The sequence below is a fragment of the Erpetoichthys calabaricus genome, chromosome 2 (genome assembly GCF_900747795.2).
Source record: "Erpetoichthys calabaricus chromosome 2, fErpCal1.3, whole genome shotgun sequence".
Lineage (NCBI taxonomy): Eukaryota > Metazoa > Chordata > Cladistia > Polypteriformes > Polypteridae > Erpetoichthys > Erpetoichthys calabaricus.
In genome coordinates this window covers 63,172,577-63,196,727 of record NC_041395.2, presented here as the reverse complement: position 1 = coordinate 63,196,727, position 24,151 = coordinate 63,172,577, and the positions used below count along the sequence as shown (strand labels likewise).

Below are 24,151 nucleotides of genomic sequence, written 5' to 3'. Positions count from 1 at the left end.
CTCAACGGCGCGGAATCTTTGTCGGCCGGGTCGGTATGGTGACGCCGAAAGCCGATTTGGACTCTGGGGTCTCTAGACTCCTGCAAGTGTAGAATCTCAAACACCGCAGAACCTTCCTTAGCCGGGTCGGTATGTTGACCAAAATGTTGCCCTTTATATATTCATCGAGGCCTAGGGACTCTCGAGCTTACTCCGCATTTCCTGGGAGAAATGGGGTGAGATGGTGCAGCGTGGATAAACAAATGGAAGTAGCATTCGATGTAGCACTGCTCGTTGCTTCTCCTCATCTGGTGGAGACAGAGAGTGCACCGTTACATCTACAAATGGAGCTAGTAGAGTTGAAGAACAATGAGCAGCTTGTGAAAAAGTTTACGGAAGAAAGCGACCTGCTGGATACGTGGAAATCAGCAATAGAATACCCACAACTACGAGAACTGGCCAGGAACATTCTCGTTCTTTTCGGAAGCACTTATTTGTGCGAAGCAGCGTTTTCCAGAATGAAATATCTGAAAAACAAGTACCGTACCCGATTGGTAGACAGCAATCTAGAGTCTGGAATACGGCTAATGGTCTCCAGCGAGTCCCCTGACTTTGCAAGTCTGTCTGCAAACATGCAAGAGCAAGGAAGCCATTAATGGCGATGTTTTCCAAACTTCCTGAAACAATTGCTGTAAAGGTTTTTTTGTCCTATATGACGTTTCGTAGACATTTTTTTACATATGTAGACCAGTAAATTGAATATTGTCAGATATATCATACTCTGTTTTAATGTGTAATCTGTAAATTTTTACATAAATCATAAAACATTATTAAGTTTACTTGGACTTACTGGCGGCCGTTATTAAAGTAAAAAGTCTGTAGTGCGGCCGTTATTAAAGTAAAAAGTCTGTAGTGCGGCCGTCAATAGCGGAAAGGTTGCGCATGCCTGCCATATAGGATATCATGTGTCTTTGAGTTGTAATTACCACAACTAACAAAGAATTTTCTCCCTGCCAGGTAGGATTCAAACCAATTTAAGACGCTGCCAGAGAGGCCCACCCATTGACTAATGTGATTTCTAAGAATATTATGATCTTTACTTTACTTTCACTATTAAATGCCATCTCCAAAGTAGCCATCAACGTTCGTCAGTAACAATAAAGCACAGCAAATGAATAAAAAAAATAAGTGAGTTGAAAGTAATATAAATAAAACTCTGAGAACCTTTTAGTTTTAACATTTTTGGAGTTACAGTAATCCCTCGCTACTTCGCGGTTCACTTTTCGCGGATTTTATATGTAAGCATATCTAAATATATAACGCGGATTTTTCGCTGCTTCGCGGGTTTCTGCGGACAATGGGTCTTTTTACTTCTGGTACTTGCTTCCTAAGTTGGTTTGCCCAGTTGATTTCATACAAGAGATGCTATTGGCGGATGGCTGAGAAGCTACCCAATCAGAGCACGCAGTTAAGTTCCTGTGTGCTGCTGATTGGCTCAGCGACGGAGTGCTGCATTAACCAGGAAGTCTCATCTCACTCATTCAGCATTAACGTGCTACTGCTGCAGGGGCCGTGTCCAAGCGCCAACAGAAGATGCAAATGCTTGCAGAAAAGGTAAAAGTTTTGAAAATGTTGAAGGAAGGGAACAGCTTTATGTTTTTATATGTTTATGATAATCTAGAAATACCCAAAAGGTGTTTGTTTTGTTATCCTATTCCTTTTTAAAATAAATATATTTTAAAGCAGATACTTCATTTTGAGCAAACTGATTTTGTACACTGTGTTACTGACTACTCTCTCTAGTCCATATGCCTCCCTTTGCTAGAGGCAGCTAGTCTTTTATCTAAACTAAATTGTCTTGATTGGTGTGTAGGACTGAAGGCGGCACTTTTTTCTTTTGTTTAACAGGAGTATAATTTTTGGGTCCTTCCTTGTATGCTTGTGTTTCTGGTTTTCCTGATTTTGACTCGTCGTTATATTTTAGTTTTACTCTTCTCTTTGGTCCAGTTGTATGCGTTGTACCTTGATTAACCCATGTAACCTCATCATTCTGTCCTGTGAGCTTTTTACTTCCAAGCAGGTGGCTGCCAATACCTTATCTCCTACTTAGGTTCACTTAAGCCATATACTTTTCAGAAGGTGAATAATGGGTGTTGAAGAAAAGACAAGAATTCTTTGGAAAGTTTTATTTGCACCCCTCCTTGTTTATTGTTAAACTTTAAAAGAATCTATACAAAAGATAATAATGTAGCAAATTAAGGAATTAATGCTAAAGGTCAATTGGATTTTAAAAAAAAAAACTTAATAAAATATACAGTGATCCCTCCTCCATCGCGGGGGTTGCGTTCCAGAGCCACCCGCGAAATAAGAAATTCCGCGAAGTAGAAACCATATGTTTATATGGTTATTTTTATATTGTCATGCATATCACGCAAAAAAGCAGCCACAAGTAAGCCCAGCAAGGATGGGAGCAATGTGAAGGTAGTCTTTCAGTGTTTTTTGAGGAGCATCCGTATCCTCTAGGGGTGCGAACAGCCCCCCTGCTCACAATATATTTGAGGAGTTTTATTTAATACGTAATACGTGCTCTGATTGGGTAGCTTCTCAGCCATCTGCCAATAGCGTCCCTTGTATGAAATCAACTGGGCAAAGCAACTGAGGAAGCATGTACCAGAAATTAAAAGACCCATTGTCTGCAGAAACCCACGACCAGCAAAAAATCTGCGATATATATTTAAATATGCTTACATATAAAATCCGCGATGGAGTGAAGCCGCTAAAGTCGAAGCGCAATATAGCGAGGGATTATTATACAGTACATGTTCCTTAATTTCTTACAACAGCAAAACACACATGGTATATTCTTCTTGGAGTTTATGTAGCAGTGTTTCTGGTTGTTGTGTCTATATCTGCAGACACTGTTCCACTGTCCTCTTCAGAACAAAAAGTGTATTTTTAATAGAGCTATGTAGAAAATAATTATTTTTCTGCATAACATCAGAAAATAATTTCAAAGACTGTATTTAACAAATCTTTAATCTTGGTTAATTATGATTCAATATTCACTATTAGTATTATTTGTTATTGGCTTTATTATCATTTCATTTGTTTTGGTTTGTTTTTTCACAGCTATTTACATATTATGTATTTAGATGTAACAGTCATTCTTGTAACAGTTGATCTCCACCTGTGGTTATCATTTCTTAAACTCATTATGAAATGTAGCCTTTTAGACCAACCCTTAAAAATATCGGAGCCTTTTCCTTTGAAAGTCACATTATGATGTTTAATCAGTCAACACTGAACTCCTCATTGTTAGAAAGGTTTTTTTTTGTTGTCTTTCTGAGTATTAGCATTAAAAGCTATTAGTTGCACATCACTGAGTGTACAAGCACAAGTGCAAAAGTAGTGGGAGTCCCATTCTTATTGAATAAAACATGAATTTACTGTATAACTAGATTTTTAACAGATTCTAATAGCTTTTTGGAATTTCTTATAAAATATTTTTTGCTTGCTTGATACTAAATAATACATTTAATATTCATTATATTGTTTTTAACTAGAAAGTTAATTGTATAGTATAAACATATATAATAATAATATAAATTAATTGAAGTTGGTTCTGAAGAATAATGTTCAGTCTTTTAAAAGTTATTAGACCTTGACAATTGTTGTATTAGTAAATTACAAACGTCCAGTTTCTTAACTTAAAAAAATATAATCCAACATTTCCATTTGGAAGGCTTAGGTTACTAAAGTAATTTATAATATTTTTTTTTCATTATTTTGTTATGTTATTGCTATATTTTAGAAGCACTTTATATTTTAAATATAATATTTTTAGGTACCTACTTTTTTAATGCCTTGTCCCTTTATTGTCTGTTTAGAGTTTACACATTCTCCACATATTTTCAAGGATTTTTGACACCTTTTAAAACTGAGCATTGGTTATTTTTAAATTGGCTCAGCTTGAGTAAGTGTGAATGCACCCTGTGTGGGAATGCTGTCTGATCTAGGATTGGCTTCTAGCTTAAGCTCATATTATTCATGGCACTGTGTATAAATAAGCTTTTCAGAAAGTGAATGTATTTGTTTCTTTGATTGCAAGTATCCAATAATAACAAGAGATAAAGTTCTGTGATAAGCTTGGCTTGCATTTTTATTCAAAGTGCAATACTGCATAATCTCTCTTATTAGGAATTTTTACATTTAATTTGCAAAACATTTTGAAGTAATCTTTCATTTGTCAATATGCATCCAGTTATTTTATTTCAAAAAAGTAGAAACCACAGTGTATGGCATAACAAACCAAAACTGAATTTGTTTTGCTGTCACACTTTCAGATTACTAAGTGTTTTTCATTGTTGAGGCACAGTTTCTTAAAAATAGTTGTTGTTACTGTTGATTTAGTAATATGTTTAGAATGATGAAAGTTTTTATTCACTTCTATACTGCTATCTATTTTGTAGGCAATTGTTGGATATTTTGACATATTCTTTGAAAAGAACTGCATGAGCAAGGTTTGTGCAACATTATTGCCTTTATTTTTATTAATTTAGTTTGTTTTTCATTTTTTAATCTCGATACAGTACTTACTATTCTGTACATTTTTCCATTTCTTTGTTTTGTAGGTAATGTTTTCCACTGGCCCTCAGAACCCTCGAACTCACTGGAAACAAACTGTTTTCTATTTGGAGCACCCTATTGAAGTCAAACAAGGTATGTTTTAAAATAGGACACGGATCTCATTTAGTTTCAATATTTTTCATAGAATAATTTGGATAAATGCATTTGGAAGCTATGGAAAATATTTCCTGTAAAGCAATGTGGAAAAATCAAGTATATTTGCTGTTACTGCAGGTAAAAATCTACTGCAGAACTGGTTAAAATAATAACAAAAATGTTTTAAATCTTGGCCATCTGCAAGTATAAATGTATATTTGTTAGTCTACTGATTATTTAGAAGTAGTTTAAATACAGTCTATAGCACTTGTGAATTTCCCATTGGGATTAATAAAGTATCTATCTATCTATCTATCTATCTATCTATCTATCTATCTATCTATCTATCTATCTATCTATCTATCTATCTATCTATCTATCTATCTAAAATTGCTGTATTTATTGATTTTTTTTTTGTGATTTGCTTATTTGCAGTAATCTTTGGAATATTGTAGCTTCCCAGCCAGGGTGAAGCTAAGAGGGAAAGTGACGGTTGGGTCAAGTGGGGAGGGTGGAGAAAGGCACCCTCAGGGATTTGATTGACAGTAAAAGGAAGAAAAGGGGCCGCATCCTGAACAAAGGGGTGGGGAACAGAGGCAGGGATTTCTGGATGGTTCAAGGAACAGCGAAGAAGGTGCAGAGGGAGAAAGAGGGGAGTTGAGCCGAACCAGAGGCTTTTATTTGGTACATTGACAGTGTTTCTCAGGGCCATAACAGTGAGAGATTAATTAAAAGGTTTTTCATTTTTATGTCTGTTTTAACACGTTTTCATTTCATCTAACACAAAAGGTACCAACTAACCTCTTATTTTTTTATTTCTTAATGGGGGATATGATATATACCAATACCAGTTATAACCCTCTTACCATTAACCTCTTATCTGTCTCACTGTCCATATTACACCAAGCGTTTTCAAGCCTAGGGACCTCCAATGGCAAACTGCTTGCTGACTAGAACTGCGTTGTATTTCCAAATTTTTACTTAAACCTAGTTTTACAACAAATAGAAGGATTCACCCAAACATCCACAGGTGCCCTTAAGGACCCATAGCTACACAAGGAATAGATAATCTAGCCTCTTGGTTTGGTAGTAATATTTAGTCCAGGGGTGTCTGCCTCCAGTCCTGGTGGGCCATAGTGACTGCAGGTTTTCATTCCTGCCACCTTAATCAGTGACCAGTTTCTGCTGCAAATTAATGACTTTATCCTTAATTTTAATTACCTTGTTTTTACGATTCAGTCCTCTGAATTGCTTCTTTTTTCCTTAAACGGCAGCCAAACAAAAATGTAATGTGAAGCAAGCCAACAGAAGGCCAGCTAAGACTGGGCCGCAAACTCCAACCAATTTATATTTTGTGTACCTAAACAGATCAACATTACAGAAACGTTAACCTTTCCTTATTTTCAAATATTGTATGATGGACACAGAATGCTGGTCATGTGTTGGCTCAGTTTGCATCTCATTATTGTTTGGCTGATAATTAACAAATAAAAGGAACAATTAAGGGGCCTGAGTCTTAAATAGCAAGTCAGTTAAAATTAAGGCAGAAGAAGTTAATTTGCAGGAAAAACTGGTCACTAATTAAGAAAATGGTTAGAATGAAAACTTGCAGTCACTACATCCCTCTAGGATCGGAGCTGGACATTCCTAATTTAGACAAAAGCATTGACTTTTAAGCATGTTTTTACTTGTAAATAATATATTTTTCCATTAAAACCAATAACAACAGATATACGGAAATAAACAGAATCATACAACCTGGGTGCTTTAAACCTTCATGCAGTACAAGCAGAAGAACTAAAATGCTGATGACCATTCCACTGCCAGATTCCTTTTTTTTCTGCATGTTATTTCAAGCAAAGTGAGGATATAGCAAGAGAGAGATTAAGCTTTGACAGTTTTAAAAAAGCAGACACTCACCCAAACATACTAAGTACGCAGAAGCATATAATAATTTAAAAAAATATATAAAGTTCTGCTTTGTATTCTAACTTACCCAAATGCACTGCACTTATGCTCAGTTTGACAAGACCTCAGACAAGAAGCAAAAGGCTTCTCACCTTAACTGTTTTGGTATAGTATCTTCTATACAACATCTAACTTTAGTTGCAGGTAAATTGTATGCTTATCCAAATGCAGTATATGTAGGAGATTACAGTTTTTTTGTTTTTTTTACATCACACCATAGACAATGCATATTATCATCCTTTTCATTTGATTCTCTGGAGAACTTTCAGTGTCATTTATCTAGCTCATTCTTCAGTGAGTATTTGGATTTTTTTAGAACATTAAAAACATTCTGATGAGAACAGACCATTGTGCCCAACTAGCATGTCCACCCTATTAATTAATAACAAATTTGAAGGCCACTAAAGTACCGCTCTCTACCACATTACTTTTGTCTGTAGTTATTTGCTTGAAGAAGAACTTTTTAACATTTGTGCAAAATGTGCCCTTATTTCCATCCATGGGATCTACTGTACTCTATTCATTTCATAAGTTTTTATTCTCCATGTTCATCTCTTTCAGTCTCTCCTCATGCTCATACCCTGCAGTCCCAGAATCTGCCCATTCCCTCTTCTCTGGACTTTCTTTAGCACTGCAATTTCTTTTTTTGTAATATGGAAACCAGAACTGAACACAGTACTCCACATGAGGCCTATCTAGATCGTTATACAGTATAACTTAAGCATAACCTCCATTGACTTATACTCCACATATCTATATATATATATATATATGAAAGCCAAATACCACTGACTCACTCATCACGAAATCTCCCGAACCATGAGGACTCAGGACTTGAAATTTGGAATATAGGTTACCCCTGGCCCATAGGTGCTCGCAAAGAAACGGTTTTAAAAATTTCGTGGTCCAGGAGCGAAATCTCTTATAGTTTTTTAGACCCGTGAAATCTCTTATAGTTTCTTAGACCCGTTTGTATGTCTGTCCGCTTTTCAAGAGAGAACTACCTAAGAGATGTAGATCGGGTTTTTTTCTATAATAACATTCCGTTGATTTTGCGACTTTCTCATCGCACTAAGTATCATAGTTCGCTTGTGGTACCAATTTATTAGCGCAAATCCAAGAGAGACTCATCGGGCTGCGGTTAGGGGGGCGGGGCCATCCTCACTCACACGTCTGCCTCGGGGCGTAACCTTTACTCTGCTTAGTTAGCGAACGAAAGAACTACTTAATGGATTTAGATCTTTTTTTTTCTATAATTTGCTTGAACATTCCGGTTGATTTTGCAATCTCTCTCATTGCGCTAAGAATCATAGTTCACTTGCAGGAGCGATATATTCGCGCTAATCCGAAACAGAGGCTGCAGGCCGAGGGGAGGGGAAGAGTGACGTCAGGAGTAGGGAGCTGGGCGGGGCCCTCCGAGGGCGAAGCCATGGGGGATGGCTAGTCATAAATTATAACCTAACATCCTATTAGCTTTCTTATATTGCTTCTGTAAAACTGGTATTATTTGGCAGATGCTTTAAACCAAGGCAACATTTTAAATACAATTGGTTACATTTCTTTTTGTTTTTCTACTTGCTCATGGTTACACAGTGTTAGTAGTGGTATTTGAAACCACAACCTCAGGTTCTGAAGTCTAAAGTCTTACCATCATGGCATATTGCTTGCCTGATAGAAGTCATAGCAGACTCATTGCTATACCCTTCAGGCCTCCCATTGTGCATTTAAATTTAACATTGATACTTCCTACATGCAATACTTTTATTTACATAAAATCTAATCTGCCACAAATATTTTCATGTCTGTATGCTATCCAAGACCTTCAACGATTTAGCTTATTGTGTATCATCTGCCCTTACAAGTAGTTTGGTAATATCTGGAAACTTTTAAGCACCTTACTGATTATATTCTTGTCAATATTGTTTATGTACTGAGAGCCACTAGGGGGGGCACCAGAGAGCCCCAAACCCCAGACACAATTTCACAGACACCAGTCCATTTCAAATAAAGCTGATTTATTTGTACAATACCTTCCACATAGGTACAAAAGCATAATCACGACAATTCTCTTCAGCTCTCTCTCTCTCTCTCTCTCTCTCTCTCTCTCTTTCACGCTCTTCTGCTCCTTAACACCACCCAGATGAGCTTTGTCCATTCCCACCCGATTCTCCTGGATGAGGGTGGCAAGTCCTTTTATAGGTTAGGTGGAAACCCCAAGCCATATAGCTCTTCCATTTTTGGGGCACCAGGGCTGAGACAAAGAATTCTAAGTTCCATAGTATCCTTTGGGAACCCGGGGCACCGCATCAATCCGGGGAAGCTGCCATCTAACGTTCTGGGGGAGGCAATGTACCGAATCCATTGTTCTCCCCAGTCCTCCCAGCTTGGTATTGTTCCTGGATCTAACCCAGCCGGGACGGCCATGTATTCCTCCTGGCATTGACATACTCTGTTTCTATTCTGGGCAAGGAAGAGTTTTCTGTGCCCCGTTTCTTAGAGTGGCATAGAGCTGGCCTCCTGTCCGGTTAAGGAACCACCCTTCTTCCTGGCTGGGACGCCCGCCTCTGCATATCGTCCATCACAGTACATGTATTAAAAAGAGTAGAGGCCCAGCAGTGATCACTGACGGACATCATTTTTAACATCACGTAATTCTCAAATTTTTTCCCACACAATTACCCATTGCTTCCTGTTTTTGTGCCAATTTTGTCCCCACTTACATGCTGCACCTGCTGAGTTACAAATTTTTAACCCATGTCCTTACTTTAAAATTGCACTTCACTAAATACATTTCTTGTGCGCTTAACATAATAATTTATGCCTACAGCATATGGATTTGGTGCATACTATACATTATGTACACAGAATACAGATCTTGGTATCACGAAAAAATAATGTTTGTATACAAGGCAATAACTGATTCCCACAACATAAAAGCTTGTTCCACAAGATTAAAAAACCCACCAGTTTGAAAAGTCTGGTTCTGAACATATGTAAAATATATATATATATATATATATATATATATATATATATATATATATATAAATCATTCTATACATTAGCGTCCTGCAAATTATGTAATGTATATACATTTACTTATGTTTAGAGGTTGCTTAACATTTACTTTTTCAAAGCTGCACGTTTTTAATGGCTATCATTTGAAATGGGCTTAAAGTTTCTTAACCAGGCCATGTGACTATTATGTTACAGTACCTTACTATCTAAAACTGAAAACATCTCAACATAAAAGAGTGTGCATTTTTTATATGTACATGTACTATTCATTGTCATTTTGTTGTAATTAATGGGCAGAAATAAAATATAAGCATGACTCAATAGATTGATTGAGTTTTTGTTGTAGTTACTAAATTGAATTTTAAGTAAATTAAATAATTGCTTGTGGGAGATTTATGGGATTATTGTATCTGATAGATTTTTTTCTGAATTGCTTCATTGTTATGATTAGAGTTTCTCTTCTCTTTTATAGGGAGCAAAAGCATTTAGCAGATGGCTGGTCCTTTATATGATACTTGCCCATGCTCTGTTAATGTTTTGTGAAATGTTATACTGTCTACAGTGAAATAATATGTCTTTTAAAGCAGTTGTTCCAGGGAAAATGGAAAAAGCTGACAATTTCATGCTTGTGATTTGAAAGCGGCAACCCAAATGCCAAGGCTGTACTCTAAAACTGTAAAGCACAGGTAGACAGCTCCATAGAGAGAAAGTACTGGTATTAGCATGCTATTGGGCCCCCACCAGAACAACTAACCACCCCCCGCTCCCCAGATGTCTCATCCTATTAAACATCTCAAGGTACTTAATGGCCAAAGATCAGACACTGAAGGAGGATGTGGTATTTACAGTTATTCATAACTTAGAGGGCGATTGCAATAAATTGATAAAGATTGCTGACAAAAATTAAGGATAATTAGATAGCAAATTTTTGAGGTAGTGCTGCGAAATTCAGAATATGACCTGCAAAAAAATTAAGCAGTGAAGAATTTTCCATTAATCTTTGCAAACCCTAACACCATAATGGTCTTGCTTGATTACCATACAATGTAAAGAAAATGTAAATAACTGAAATTGTCCAACTCCAAATCTGGGGGGCTGCAGTGGCGGCAAATTCCTTCCTGCACTTTCTTAATCAGTGACCAGTTTCTGTTGTTAATTGAATTCTTTTTCCTTTATTTTGATTAAATTGTCTTTTATGACTTGATCTTCTGAACTGCTTATTTTTTTCTTAAATAGCAGCCATACAAAAATGAGATATGAAGTGAGCTAACAGATGACCAGCTAAGTCTGGGTCTGAAACACAAACCAGTTTGTTATTTAGAAGGCAGTTCTTGCTACTACTTAATCCCATTATTTAATTCCATGGCTTGTTGGTGCTCTCATTCTGCCACAGCAGACGTTTCCAAAACTGTTGATTTCCTTTTAGCTAAGAGCACCGTCAAAAAATTTTGTGGAACTAAGTAGATCAGCATAACTGAAACCTTCACCTTTTTATTTTCAAATTTTGCATAATGGGTGCAGTTTAGCTGGTTATGTGTTGGCTTATTTTGTATCTTATTACTGTTTGGTCTCTAATAAAGGAAAAAAAACAATTAAGGGGTCCGAGTCTTGAATATCAAGTCAATTAAAACTGAGACAAAAGAAGTTACTTAACAGCAAAGTCTGGTCATTATTTAAGAAAATGATGAGAAAGAAAGCCTCCAGTCACTGTGTCCCACCTGGATCGGACTTGGACACCTCGATTTAGATTAATAATGCATTGTGACAATGTTTGGTGGCAAAAATTGAGCCATGTGTCAAAAGGCAATCTGAACATGAAGATTGGAGTTAGTGGTCCAATAATGATTATTAAGTAAAGAGGAGGCATCTAGATTTATATTAATGTAAATTAATGTCAATGTTAGGTGGTAGTCTGGTTTGTTTATTGTTAACATTGGAAGGAATGGTGAGGGACTGTTGTTGCATCAGATTTATTTATTTTGCATTGGTGGTCGCTTTAGACAAGTTGTTCTTTTAATACTATGTCTACTATGCTGTGTCAATTATACATAAGAAGTCTTCAGAGTTGGCCGGATAGTATTTAATTTTATTTATTGTCTGTGTAGAGTTTGCACATTCTCACTCTTGTCTGCATTGGTTCTCCTCTTGGTATTTTGCTTTTCCTTTCAGATTCCCAGAGACATGCTGATAAAGTTCATTTGCAGTTCCAAAAAAATCCCTTTGTAAGTTGGGTTGTGTGTGTGTGTGTGTGTGTGTGTGTGTGTGTGTGTGTGTGTGTGTGTGTGTGTGTGTGTGTGGTGCCTCTAATGGACTGTCCATCCTGGAACATTACCTGCCTTGTTCCCAGTCCCACTGGCATAGGTTTCTGACACGCTCAACTATGCATTGTATTAAAGGATAAGTCTCTATTGATCCCAAGTATTTAAACTCATCCGCCTTTGCCAACTCTACTCCCGCCATCCTCACCATTCCACCGACCTCCCTCTCATTCACACACATGTATTCTGTCTTGTTCCTACTGACCTTCATTCCTCTCCTCTGTAGAGCATATCTCCACCTCTCCAGGGTCTCCTCAACCTGCTCCCTACTCTCGCTACAGATCACAATGTCATCAGCAAACATCATAGTCCACGGGGATTCCTGTCTAATCTCGTCTGTCAACCTGTCCATCACAATTGCAAATAAGAAGGGCTTAGAGCCGATCCCTGATGTAATCCCACCTCCATCTTGAATGCATCCGTCACTCCTACCGCAGACCTCACCACTGTCACACTTCCCTCGTACATATCCTGTACAACTCTTACATAATTCTCTGCCACTCCTGACTTCCTCATATCATAAAAAAAAACTCCTTTCGAGGCACCCTGTCATATGCTTTCTCCAGGCCCACAAAGACGCAATGCAACTCCTTCTGACCTTCTCTATACTTCTCCATCAATATCCTCAGAGCAAACATCACATCTGTGGTGCTCTTTCTTGGCATGAAACCATACTGCTGCACACTAATCATCACCTCACTTCTTAACTGAGCTTCCACTACTCTTTCCCATAACTTCATGTTGTGGCTCATCAATTTTATCCCCCTGTAGTTACTGCAGCTCTGCACATCTCCCTTATTCTTAAAAATCGGTACCAGTACACTTCTTCTCCACTCCTCAGGCATCCTCTCACTTTCCAAGTTTCCATTAAACAATCTGGTTAAAAACTCCACTGCCATCTCTCCTAAACACCTCCATGCTTCCACAGGTATGTCATCTGGACCAATGGCCTTTCCATTCTTCATCCTCTTCATAGCTGTCCTTACTTCCTCCTTGCTAATCCATTGCACTTCCTGATTCAGTATCGCCACATCATCCACCCGTATCTCTCTCTTATTCTCTTTATTCATCAGCCTCTCAAAGTACTCTTTTCATCTGCTCAACACACTCTCCTGGCTTGTGAGTACATTTACATCTTTATCCTTTTTCACCCTAACTTGCTGCACATTTTTCTCAGCTCGGTCCCTGCTAATCAGTACAGGTTCTTTTCTCCATTCTGAGTGTCCAGCTCTCATACAATTCATCATACACCTTTTCTTTAGCCTTCACCACCTCTCTTTTCCCCTTATGTCTTATCCCCTTGTACTCTTGTCTACTTTCTGTATCTGTCTGGCAATCTCACTTCTTCTTCTCCAACCTCTTCGTCTGTATACTCTCCTGTACTTCACCATTCCAACAGCAAGTTTCCTTTTCCTCCTTTGTCCAGATGTCATGCCAAGCACCCTTCTTGCTGTCACCCTTACTACTTCTGCTGTACTTGCCCATCTATCTGACAACTCTTCACGGCCACCCAGTGCCTGTCTCACCTCCTCCGTGAACTCAACCTTGCAGTCTTCCTTTTTCAACTTTCACCATTTATGCTTGGCTCTGCCCTCACTCTCCCCCTCTTCCTGATCTCCAACGTCATCCTACAGACCACCATCCTATGCTGCTTAACTACACTTTCCCCTGCTACCACTTTGTAGTCTTCAATCTCCTTCAGTTTGACCCTCCTGCATAGGATATAATCTACCTCTGCATATCTTCCACCATTCTTGTATGTCTTTCTGTGTTCCTCCCTCTTCTTAAAATACATATTCACTACAGCCATGTCCATGATTTTCCCAAAATCCACTATCATCTGACCTTCTTCATTCCTCTCCTTGACACCAAACATACCCATCACCTCCTCATCCCCTCTGTTCCCTTCACCAACATGTCCATTGAAATCCACTCAAACGAACACTCACTCTCCCTTTGATACTCTGTCCACCACTTCATCCAACTCACTCCAGAAATCTTCTTTCTCATCCATTGCACACCCATCTAGCAGGGCATAAGCAATAATAACATTCATCATCACACCTTTAATTTCCAACTTCATAATCATTACTCTGTCTAACACTCTTTTCACCTCCAAAACACTCTTGACATACTGTTCCTTCAGAATAACCCTTACCCCATTTCTCCTCCCATCCACACTATGACAGAACAATTTGAATCCACATCCGATCCACCTGTCCTTACTCTCCTTCTATTTAGTCTCTTGCACGCACAATATATCAACCTTCCTTCCCTCCATCATATCTGCTAACTCTCTCCCCTTACCAGTCATACTGCCAACATTCAAATTTTCTACCCTCAGTTCCACTCTGTTTACCTTCCTCCTCTCCTCCTGACTCCGGACACGTCTCCCTCCTCTTCTTTGGCCTACATTAGCCCAGTTTTTCGCCAGCACCCTGTTGGCTAACAGTACTGGTGGCAGCCGTTTTTAACCTGGGCCTTGACCGATCTGGTATGGAAATCTGTATTGTTGTCTGCATATTGATCTGGCAAAATTTTATACCGAATGCCATTCCTGACGTAACCCTCCCAGTTTATCTGGGCTTGGGATTCGACAGTGCCGGTAATTAATTAAATAAGTTTGTAAGACTCCCACTTTATTTACCTTATCTTTCTCTGTTGTAGGAGGCAGGTCTTCGACCAATAGACTTAGATTAAGGTAACTGAAGCACACTTGTTTTAAGAAACAGAATAATGCACTTTATTGATAAGCACCAGGATTATAGAAATATGATAACTGCTTGTATATTGACATATAACATAGGGCTCAAGACTGACTAGACAGACAAACATTTAACATAAAAGATGCTGGCTGCTTACTAGTTATTTAGAGTTGTAGTTTATCTAAGCTCAGTTAAATATTTTTACAATACCTTGTATTTAAAGGTGATTTCTGATATTGTGTGGAGTTGTTGCTGCTCCAGGTTCAAGTGTAAGATTTTTCTTGTGTTGGAGTGCACTGTTTCTTTTTGCTGTGTGATCCATTGTTTGTGGTTTTCTGTGCTTTTCTCAGTTAGGCACCTTGCTGTGTCTTCTGCAACTTCATAGGGGAAAGCAATACTCTTTCTGGAACCAGAATGTAGATGATGAAGTTCCCTCCTTAAAGTAATGGCAGCCTTTCAGACTGGTCTCATTGCTTATCTTTGGAGACTAGATATCAGCTTTCAGGTCAATAAGGAGAAGATAATGTCAGTTTTCAGGACCCCAAAGTGGGAGTGGCTCATCATCTTTCTGGTTTCAAGGATTTTCAGTCGTTTTGGAGAGTGTGCTCATAGTGCCCCTGGGATTTCCCCAGAGACCGTTCCCAGTGATTTTCTCAGAGAGTTTCCTCAGAATGTGCCCCTGAGATGAGTGCAGCTAATTTTTTAATGAATGTTCAGTCTCTAATACTTGGATTAAAGTCACTTACAAAGTCAGTGCCTTCCCATATGTTTATTTTGTCCATCATAGTTGTCAATCGTTGAATTATACCTCTTTGTTTCTGAGTGTCTATTTGGAACCTTCTAGCCTAAAATGAGTCTGCAGAGAGGCCTCTGCAAAGATGTCAATTCAACTCTAACTTACACCTTTGTTATCAAATGAACTACAGCCTAGTCCTGGTATGAAGAGTTTAGCCACTTATTTTAGAATGTAAGTTTGAGTTTGACACAGCTAGGTGTTTGCATCCCTGTTAAATCTTCTGTCCTAACAGGCCTGGTGTGCTATTAAAGCCTATCAAAGTGGGCAGTGTCCACTTTGCTTTTACGGTATTGCTCCATCTCTTCAGATTACACACATATTATAAAACCGTGTCTAGATATAGTTTTGGGAAAACATATATGTAAACACACACACGCACTTACATATACATGTAATGCCTATCTATCAATCTACAGTTGAAGTCAGAAGTTTCCATTCACTTAGGGTGTATTCTTGAATACTCACTTTAGATAGATAGATAGATAGATAGATAGATAGATAGATAGATAGATAGATAGATAGATAGATAGATAGATAGATAGATAGATAGATAGATAGATAGATAGATAGATAGATAGATAGATAGATAGATAGATAGATCTTTATTGTCATTGTCACTTTTACAAAGGAACAACGAAATTGAAGGTGCAGTTGACTCACTGTGAGGAATAAGAGTTTAAAAGATAAGAAGAGAGAAAATAATAACAAACCGAATAGTAATAAAAGTACTTTATAAAATATACAAATTGCACTTGTTGACTGGTCTATATTGCACATTGGTAGAATGATACGGAGCAGTTTTATTCTGAGTTCAGGGCCATGATTGCTTTTGGATAAAAGCTGTTTTTAAGGCGGTTTATCCTGGTTTTCATTGCTCTGTATCTCTTGGCCGATGGCAAAAGCTGGAAGAGACAATGACCGGAATGTGATGAATCCTGTGAAATGTCTATTGCTTTTTTGCGTCATCGGGAGGTGTAGATTTGTTCCAGAGTGGGGAGGGTACAACCAATTGTTCTCTCCGCTGTCCTGACGACCCTGTGGAGCGCTTTCTTTTCTGAGGAAGTGCAGCTGCTGTACCACACACACAGTCCATATGTGAGCACATTCTTGATGGAACAGTGATGAAAAGCAAGGAGCAGATTTTTTGGGAGATGGTTCTTTCTGAGAATTCTTAGAAAATACAGTCTCTGCTGCGCCTTCTTTAGCAGCTCCTTGGTGTTGGCGCTCCAGGTCAGGTCATCCTCCAGCTCCACACCCAGAAACCTGAACACCGGGACCCTCTCCACACAGGCCCCGCCAATGATGAGTGGCTGGATGTCAGTTTTGTTTTTCCTAAAGTCAATAACAAGCTCCTTTGTTTTTTTGTTGTTGAGGAGCAGGTTATTGACTGCTCTGACAGCCGCTCCACCTCATCCCTGTATGCCAGCTCACCCTCCTTGCCCGAGATGAGTCCGACCACCGTCGTGTCATCCGCAGACTTTATAATCTTGTTGCTATGATGAGTGGGGACACAGTCATATGTGTAGAGGGTGTAGAGGAGCGGGCTGAGCACACAACCCTGCGGTGTCCCGGTGTTGAGGCTGAGAGCAGTGGATGTGTGGAGACCCAGCCTCACCCTCTGGGAGCGACCAGAGAGGAAGTCCAGTATCTAACTGCAGGTGAGTGATGGAAGTCCCAGATCTGCCAGTTTGGACACCAGTCGTTGTGGGAGGATGGTGTTAAACGCTGAGCTGAAGTCTACAAAGAGCAGTCTGGCATAACTCCCCTGCTGCTCTAGGTGGGTCAGGGCAGCATGAAGGGCTGTGGCCACAGCATCCTCCCTGGATCTCTTTGCTTTGTAAGCAAATTGAAATGGGTCCAGGTCTGCTGGCAGGCAGGCGATGATATGACTCCGCATCAGTTTCTCAAAGCACTTCATGATGACAGATGTGAGTGCCACTGGGCGGAAATCATTCAGACTGTTCGTGATGTTTTTTTTCAGCAGTGGAACAATGATTGAGGACTTGAGGCAGGATGGGACAGTGGCCTGGGACAGGGACTGGTTGAAAATCCTAGTGAAGATTCCGGCCAGTTTATCTGCACAGTCTTTCAGCACCCGTCCAGCCACACTGTCGGGTCCTGCAGCCTTCCTCGGGTTCACCTTCCTCATCACCTGCCTCACCTCACACTCTTCCTCTGTGAGTATATTGCTGTTATGAACAGGCTGCTGTGATGGAGCTGCTGTTGGTGTCACCTCAAAGCGGGCAAAGAAGATGTTCAGCTCCTCTGCCAGAGAACCGTCTCCCTCAGCGGCCAAGGAGTTGCTGGATTTGTAGTCGGTGATGTGCTGGACACCCTGCCACACCTGCCTGGTGTTGTTGCTCCTCAGATGGTCTTCTATCCTCCTTCTGTATGCTGCCTTGGCCTGTCGGATGCCTCTCTTCAGGTTCGCTCTGGCTACACTGTAAAGAGCCCCATCCCCAGACCTGAAAGCAGTATTCCTAGCTTTCAGCAGACTCTGGACATCCCTTGTCATCCAGGGCTTCCTGTTAGGATAAATCCTTATGCGTCTGTCCCTGGTGACGTTGTCCGTGCAGAACCTGATGTAATCCAGGACTGCCTTAGTGTGGTTCTCCAAGTCTTGGTGATGGAAAACCTCCCAATCGGTTCTCTAGAAGCAGTCCTGCAACTGTTGAGAGGCCTCCTCGGGCCATATGGTAACAGTCCTGGTCATAGTGGGAGCTTGTTTCCTGAGGGGAGTATATGCAGGGATTAGAAGCAGGGACGTGTGATCAGACTGGCCAAGGTGTGCTAGGGGTTTAGCCCTATAGGCCTGTCTGATGTTTGTGTACAACTTGTCCAGTGTTCTTTCTCCCCTAGTTGCACACTTTATGTGTTGATGGAATTTGGGGAGAACTGCTTTCAGATCTGCATGATTAAAGTCCCCAGAAACGATGTGAACAGCCTCAGGATACTTGCTCTGTTTACTGCTGATGGTGTCATGCAAAAGCCCCAGAGCCGAGTTAGCATTAGCATCTGGTGCTATGTACACAGCAGTTAGCAGTATAGCATTGAATTCACGGGGGAGGTATTTGGGTCTGCATTTAATTGTCATAAACTCCACGTATGGAGAGCAGTGTCTGGTGACTATGGTGGAATTTGTGCACCAGCTATTGTTCACATAAATGCACAGCCCCCCTCCTCTCTTCTTACCGGAGCGCTCTGTCCTGTCTTGCCGGTGTGCTGTGTGGCCTGCTATCTCGATCGCCATGTCCAGAATGAGTGGATTAAGCCATGTCTCCGTGATCAGCAGGATGCAGCAGTCCCTGATGATCTTTTCCGTTGCAATCCGCAGCTGCCACTCATCCAGTTTGTTTGCCAGAGACCTCACATTTGAGGAGAAAATGCTTGGAAGTGGTGGTTTGTGTGGCTGCTTCCTTAGCCTCACTAGCACGCTGCCTCGGCACCCCTTCTTTTGTTAACGTTCTTTGCGCCGCCACCGGCTCCTCGAAGCTGGGATTGTAATCCACGGAGAGCCCGGTGTTCGTGCAATGTCGTCCGGAATGTTGTGGACACGGAGAAACTCAGATGTCGAGCAACTCTTGCTCCGTAAGCTGATAGATAAAATATCCTGCTGGCTATACGTGTATTTATCCAGGCAGGGTGGAAAAACCAAAATCTTAGTCGGAGAGCACACAGCCGCAGCGTCTAAGCGCGCCGCCATTACAGAACTAATGACCCCTCCATGGATATTATACTAACAAACTATTAATTTGGCATATCGTTTAAATCATCTACTTTGTGCAGGGTAAAAGTAATTTTTCCAACAATATTCACAGACACAGAGTATGTCACTTTTTATTGACCATATCACAATTCCAGTGGGTCACAAGTTTACATATACTTTGTTAACTGTGCCTTTAAACAGCTTGGAAAATTCTAGAAAATTATGTCAGGCCTTTAGACCAATAGACAATTAGGGTCTCATAGCCATTTCACTGACTCTTTTTTTGACATAACAGGAAAATAAAAAGAAATTAGCCAATACCAATATTAGCCAATAAAATTAGCCAATAAAAAATTGTAGACCTTCACAAATCCAGTACACCCTTGGGAACAATTTCTAAACGACTAAAGGTTCCACTTTAATCTGTTCAGACAATGATATGCAAGTATAAATACCATGTGACCACATAGCCATCATACCACTCAGGAAGGAGATGCATTCTGTCTCATAGAGAAGAACATACATTGGCATGAACAGTGCAAATCAATCCCAGGACAACAGCAAAGGAATTAGTGAAGATGCTGGAGGAGGTATAGACATAACTTGAAAAGCTGCTTAGCAAGGAAGAAGCCACCACTCCAAAGTCGTCATAAAAAAGCCACACTGCAGTTTGCAATGGCACAAGGGGGCAAAGATCTTACTTTCTGGAGAAATGTCCTCTGGTCTGATGAATCCAAGATGGAACTGTTTGGCCATAATGATCATCGTTATGTTTGGAGGAAGAAACGTGAGGCTTGCAAGTGAAACAACACCATCTCAGCTGTCAAGCATGGGGATGGGAGCATCATGTTGTGGGGGTGTTTTGCTGCAGGAGGGACTGGTGTACTTCACAAAATAAACAGCATCATGAGACAAGAAAATTGTTTAGATAATACTGCAGCAGCATCTCAAGTTCTCAGCAAGGATGTTGAAGCTGAGTCACAAATGGGTCTTCCAGTTGGACAGTCACCCCAAGCATACCTCCAGAGTTGTGGCTAAATGGCTTACAGACAACAAGATCAAGGTATTAGAGTGGCCATCACAAAGCCCTGACCTCAGTCCGCTGGAAAATTTGTGGGCAGAACTGAAAAAGCGTCTGTGAGCAAGGAGGCCTACGAACCTGTCAATGTCACACCAGTTCTGTCTGGAGGAATGAGACAAAATTCCAGCAACTTATATTAAGAAGCTTGTGGAAGGCAACCCAAAATGTTTGGTTCAAGTTAAACAATGTAAAGGCAATGCTACCAAATATTAACAAAGTGTATGTAAACTTATGACCCTTTGGAATTGTGATAGTCAATAAAAAGTGAAACACTCTGTCTGTGAACATTGTTGGAAAAAAGATAAAGAATTTACCATAAGTGTATGGAAACTTCTGACTTTAACTCTATCTAGGTATTTATTGTTTATATATTTCTACATGGTACCGTGCAGAAGTCTTACACTGTTGTGAAAAAATGCTGTGAAGCTGAATTTTTTTCAAAAATAATGTCATGAATACTTTTTTATTAATTAATAAACTTCTAAAAGTGCAAGAGAAAGGAAAAAAAACATAAGTGAGATCGTCATTTGGTAGTACACTTGAAAATGCATTTTCTGCAGGTACTCGTGTGGTAGTTTGCTCCAAGTCTATTGCCACCGTTCCGCTGCAGACTTTGGCAGTCTTGCTAGTTTGTGTCTCTGGAAGTAATCTCAGACTGGTGTGACCTGATTAATAAAGCAAAGTAAACAAAAATTGTGTGCAGTGGAACCGAAGAAAAAGAAGATAGCATTTCGGCAAAACAAACAAAATTCCTCTTGATTTAAGGAGGCTTGGACAGCACAATAGAGCTTGCTGCAGGTCAGTTTCCAGGTCCAATATAAGACACTATCTTCAAGGGGTTGTCTGGCTTTACAGAGTCCTGACCAGAGTGCCCTGTCTCAACCCAGAGTGGTATCACTTACCTTGGCACAGCTAGCAAAATGATCCACAGGCACACATGTGTAACACTGGCGGGATGGTCAAGTGAGTGGTGGCATCTGCTTGGTTTTCAAGTGGGTGTCCTTTTTTCTTGATGTTTTGCGGATAGGCCCATGACACCTCCAGAGGGTTCAGCAGTGAATCCTGGCACCCCAGGCTCACACCCTAGATGACATACCCTCACTTCAAGGCCCAGGTGGAGTCCTTCTTTTTCATCCAGAACCACTGTTGCCGTGCTGTGGTGTAATCTGCTGTCATCACACATCATAGCTGCACAAGGCCTGGAACTAGGCCATGACAAGTTTTGTGATGGCCACTCAGACCCTGAGAAAGTTGAAGGAAGTCCAGAGAAGGTTGTGAGGGACTGAACCAAGGGCAATGTCATGGTCCAGCAACACCATGTCTGTTCATTTCTAATCGGTGACCCTGGTTTATTATCTGGTCCAATCAACGTATTTTTTGTTTTTGACTTTTTAATCTTGATAGCACTTTCCTCAAAGTTATTTCAGAATCATTTGCAGTTCTATAATACAGGAAGACACTGTATGACTGATTTTCTTTGAAAAACATAAAATTGTTTTAAAGCTCAAATGTTCATTTTTAGAAGTAAAACACCAAATGAAATGCCATAATTAAATAATAAATTTCTCCTTTCTCTAAACTCAGATTTTGTTCCATTATTATTCTAAAATTCAAAACCTCATTATGTAATATTTTTTAAGACACTAAATAGTTTAGTGTGATCCAACTAAATGATTTTAACTTATCTAGCTCTTACACAGCATTCTTTTTTTAAAAGAGCTATGAAATGTGAGGAGCTCACTTCTTTGTGAAAGCTATGCTGTGACCGCAAGAATGTTTAATAAAATAATCTCTTGTGGCGAATATTTTTCTTTGTTATTAGAGTTGGTAGAGTGTTAGTAGAGATTGACGACATAAAGCAGAAATCAAATCCAAATGATTGTGCGGACTTGTATTAAAACGACAAACCAAAAATAATGTATGTGAGAGTTTTTAAATTGTAAACATAAAATTGTTAAGAAAATGATTATTTTTTGTTTGTAAAGGAGACTTGTTTTATTTCTATAATGAAGTTCTCGATAAGGGAACCTCTATGACCCTTTAAATTTAAATAGTCTGATTTTCAGTAAAGAACTGATTAGCACAGGTGCTAGCCTAGCATTGCTACAGCGAAGCATTCATATCAACCAGCATGACACAACATTGGATGGTGATTTTTTTATTTCAATATTTTTTGCACTGTTTTTTAGGCTTTAATAATACAAGTTCATTGAAGGTACCTGTATTATCTGGCAGACAAGAACTGGTCTTCACTTAGCATAATTTCAAAATAGTATGTTTTTTATTTAACAAGATATACAAAATAGCCGATGCAGTTATATTATCAAATTACAAGCCAGAGCTCATGTTTGCAGTGTAAACATTGTATATACTGAAAAGTAACATTCATTTGTAGCTTTGTGGCCTAATACTTGAAATGTAGATGTTTGATGTGATTCTTAATCCTGGACCGTTCTTGTAATTGCAGATTTCTATGCTCGCAGATGTTTTAATAAGGATTATTACTGCATTAAATTAAACATCTTGTTTAATTTGATGTCTTCTTCATCTGCACATTTTATTAAATTAGAAATGCACTATAGTGTTTGAGTTAAGGCTTTTATTAATAGCCTTTCAATACTCAAGTGTATTCTGGTGTTCACTTTTTTCAAAATCTTGTTTATCAAGATTTCAGCACTTAATTACATAAATAAAAACCAAATGGAAAGAAAGCTCAACAGGATTCATTAATTCTGATGTGTAAAGAGTAAATATATTTTAAATTTTTGTAAAAAGAAAACCACATAGGCTGATGTTTCTATCTTAAAACATTGAGGAGTATGTTTAATTAAGCAAGCTCAATGGCATGCAGGTTTTAACTTTTAATCACAACGTACAAAAATCTGCAGCCACAGCGGTAAAAACCAACAAACACTTTATGAGCCCTCAAAAATGTTGTTCAAAGTAATTAGAACTCTTCGTCCGTTTGACTGAGAAACCTCAGCTGTTGTAAAGTACTTTTATTAATGTTTTCTCATCCCGTATTAGATACCTCTTGCTAAGATACATTGCAATTGATACGTAAGAGTTAAATTCCCCAGCCACACACTAGGGCCAATTTAATATCACCAATTCACCTAACCTGCATGTCTTTGCACTGTGGGAGGAAACTGGAGCTCCCAGAGGAAACCCACACAGACACAGCGAGAACATACAAACTCCATGCAGGGAGGACCCGAGATGCAAACCTTAGTCTCCTTACTGCGAAGCAGCAGCACTACCACTGCGCCACCATGCTGCCCATACTGAGAGGAGTGCTATAAATCACAGGTCAAGGTGCAGTTTTGATTTTTGTTGTTTTTCGTTTTGCTGCCAAAATTCAAATTCATTGTCCGCTATTGTTTTTGTGTTGTTGTTTTCTGATCTTAGTTATCATTGTTCACAGTGGCTTTCTTTAAGTTTTAATTTATAGGAAACATATTTTCAGTAGTAGTGTAGTGTAAGAAGACTAGACACTGAACAGGTGATAACACAACTTCTTGTTTTTCTCCCATGTCAGGTTCTACTTGCAAACTAGTGAATTTTGTGCAGGTTTTTTGTAATTTTCTTATTTTAGTTTTTCATTTTCTTTTGGACTGGTAATTGGACATTGTTTAGGCATTGAATTTGGTTACCACGTCATGCTGTTATTGTCAGAGCAGAGGGGTTAGATCATATGGTCTTTTCAACCCACTGCAAAAGCAAAACTAGTTGAATTGCAAACTTGTCAGTTCTTCTGATCTTTTAGGAACTGTCAGACTTGCCAGAATCTGCAAAGGAAGGTCAGCTTTCCTCCAACTGAAAAATGACTAGGGATCCAGAGACTTGTCCATTGCCACC

The 24,151-nt window shown here is 39.4% G+C and overlaps 1 protein-coding gene across 1 annotated transcript in view; it reads left to right on the top strand.

Annotated features, from left to right (window-relative positions):
* Nucleotides 1-24,151, top strand: part of prmt3 (protein arginine methyltransferase 3) — a 309,295-nt gene that overhangs the window by 243,191 nt on the left and 41,953 nt on the right. The window contains exons 14-15 of the mRNA XM_028793849.2: nucleotides 4,449-4,499; nucleotides 4,611-4,698. Coding sequence (XP_028649682.1) covers nucleotides 4,449-4,499; nucleotides 4,611-4,698 — 139 coding nt within the window. The remainder of the gene's footprint in view (nucleotides 1-4,448; nucleotides 4,500-4,610; nucleotides 4,699-24,151) is intronic.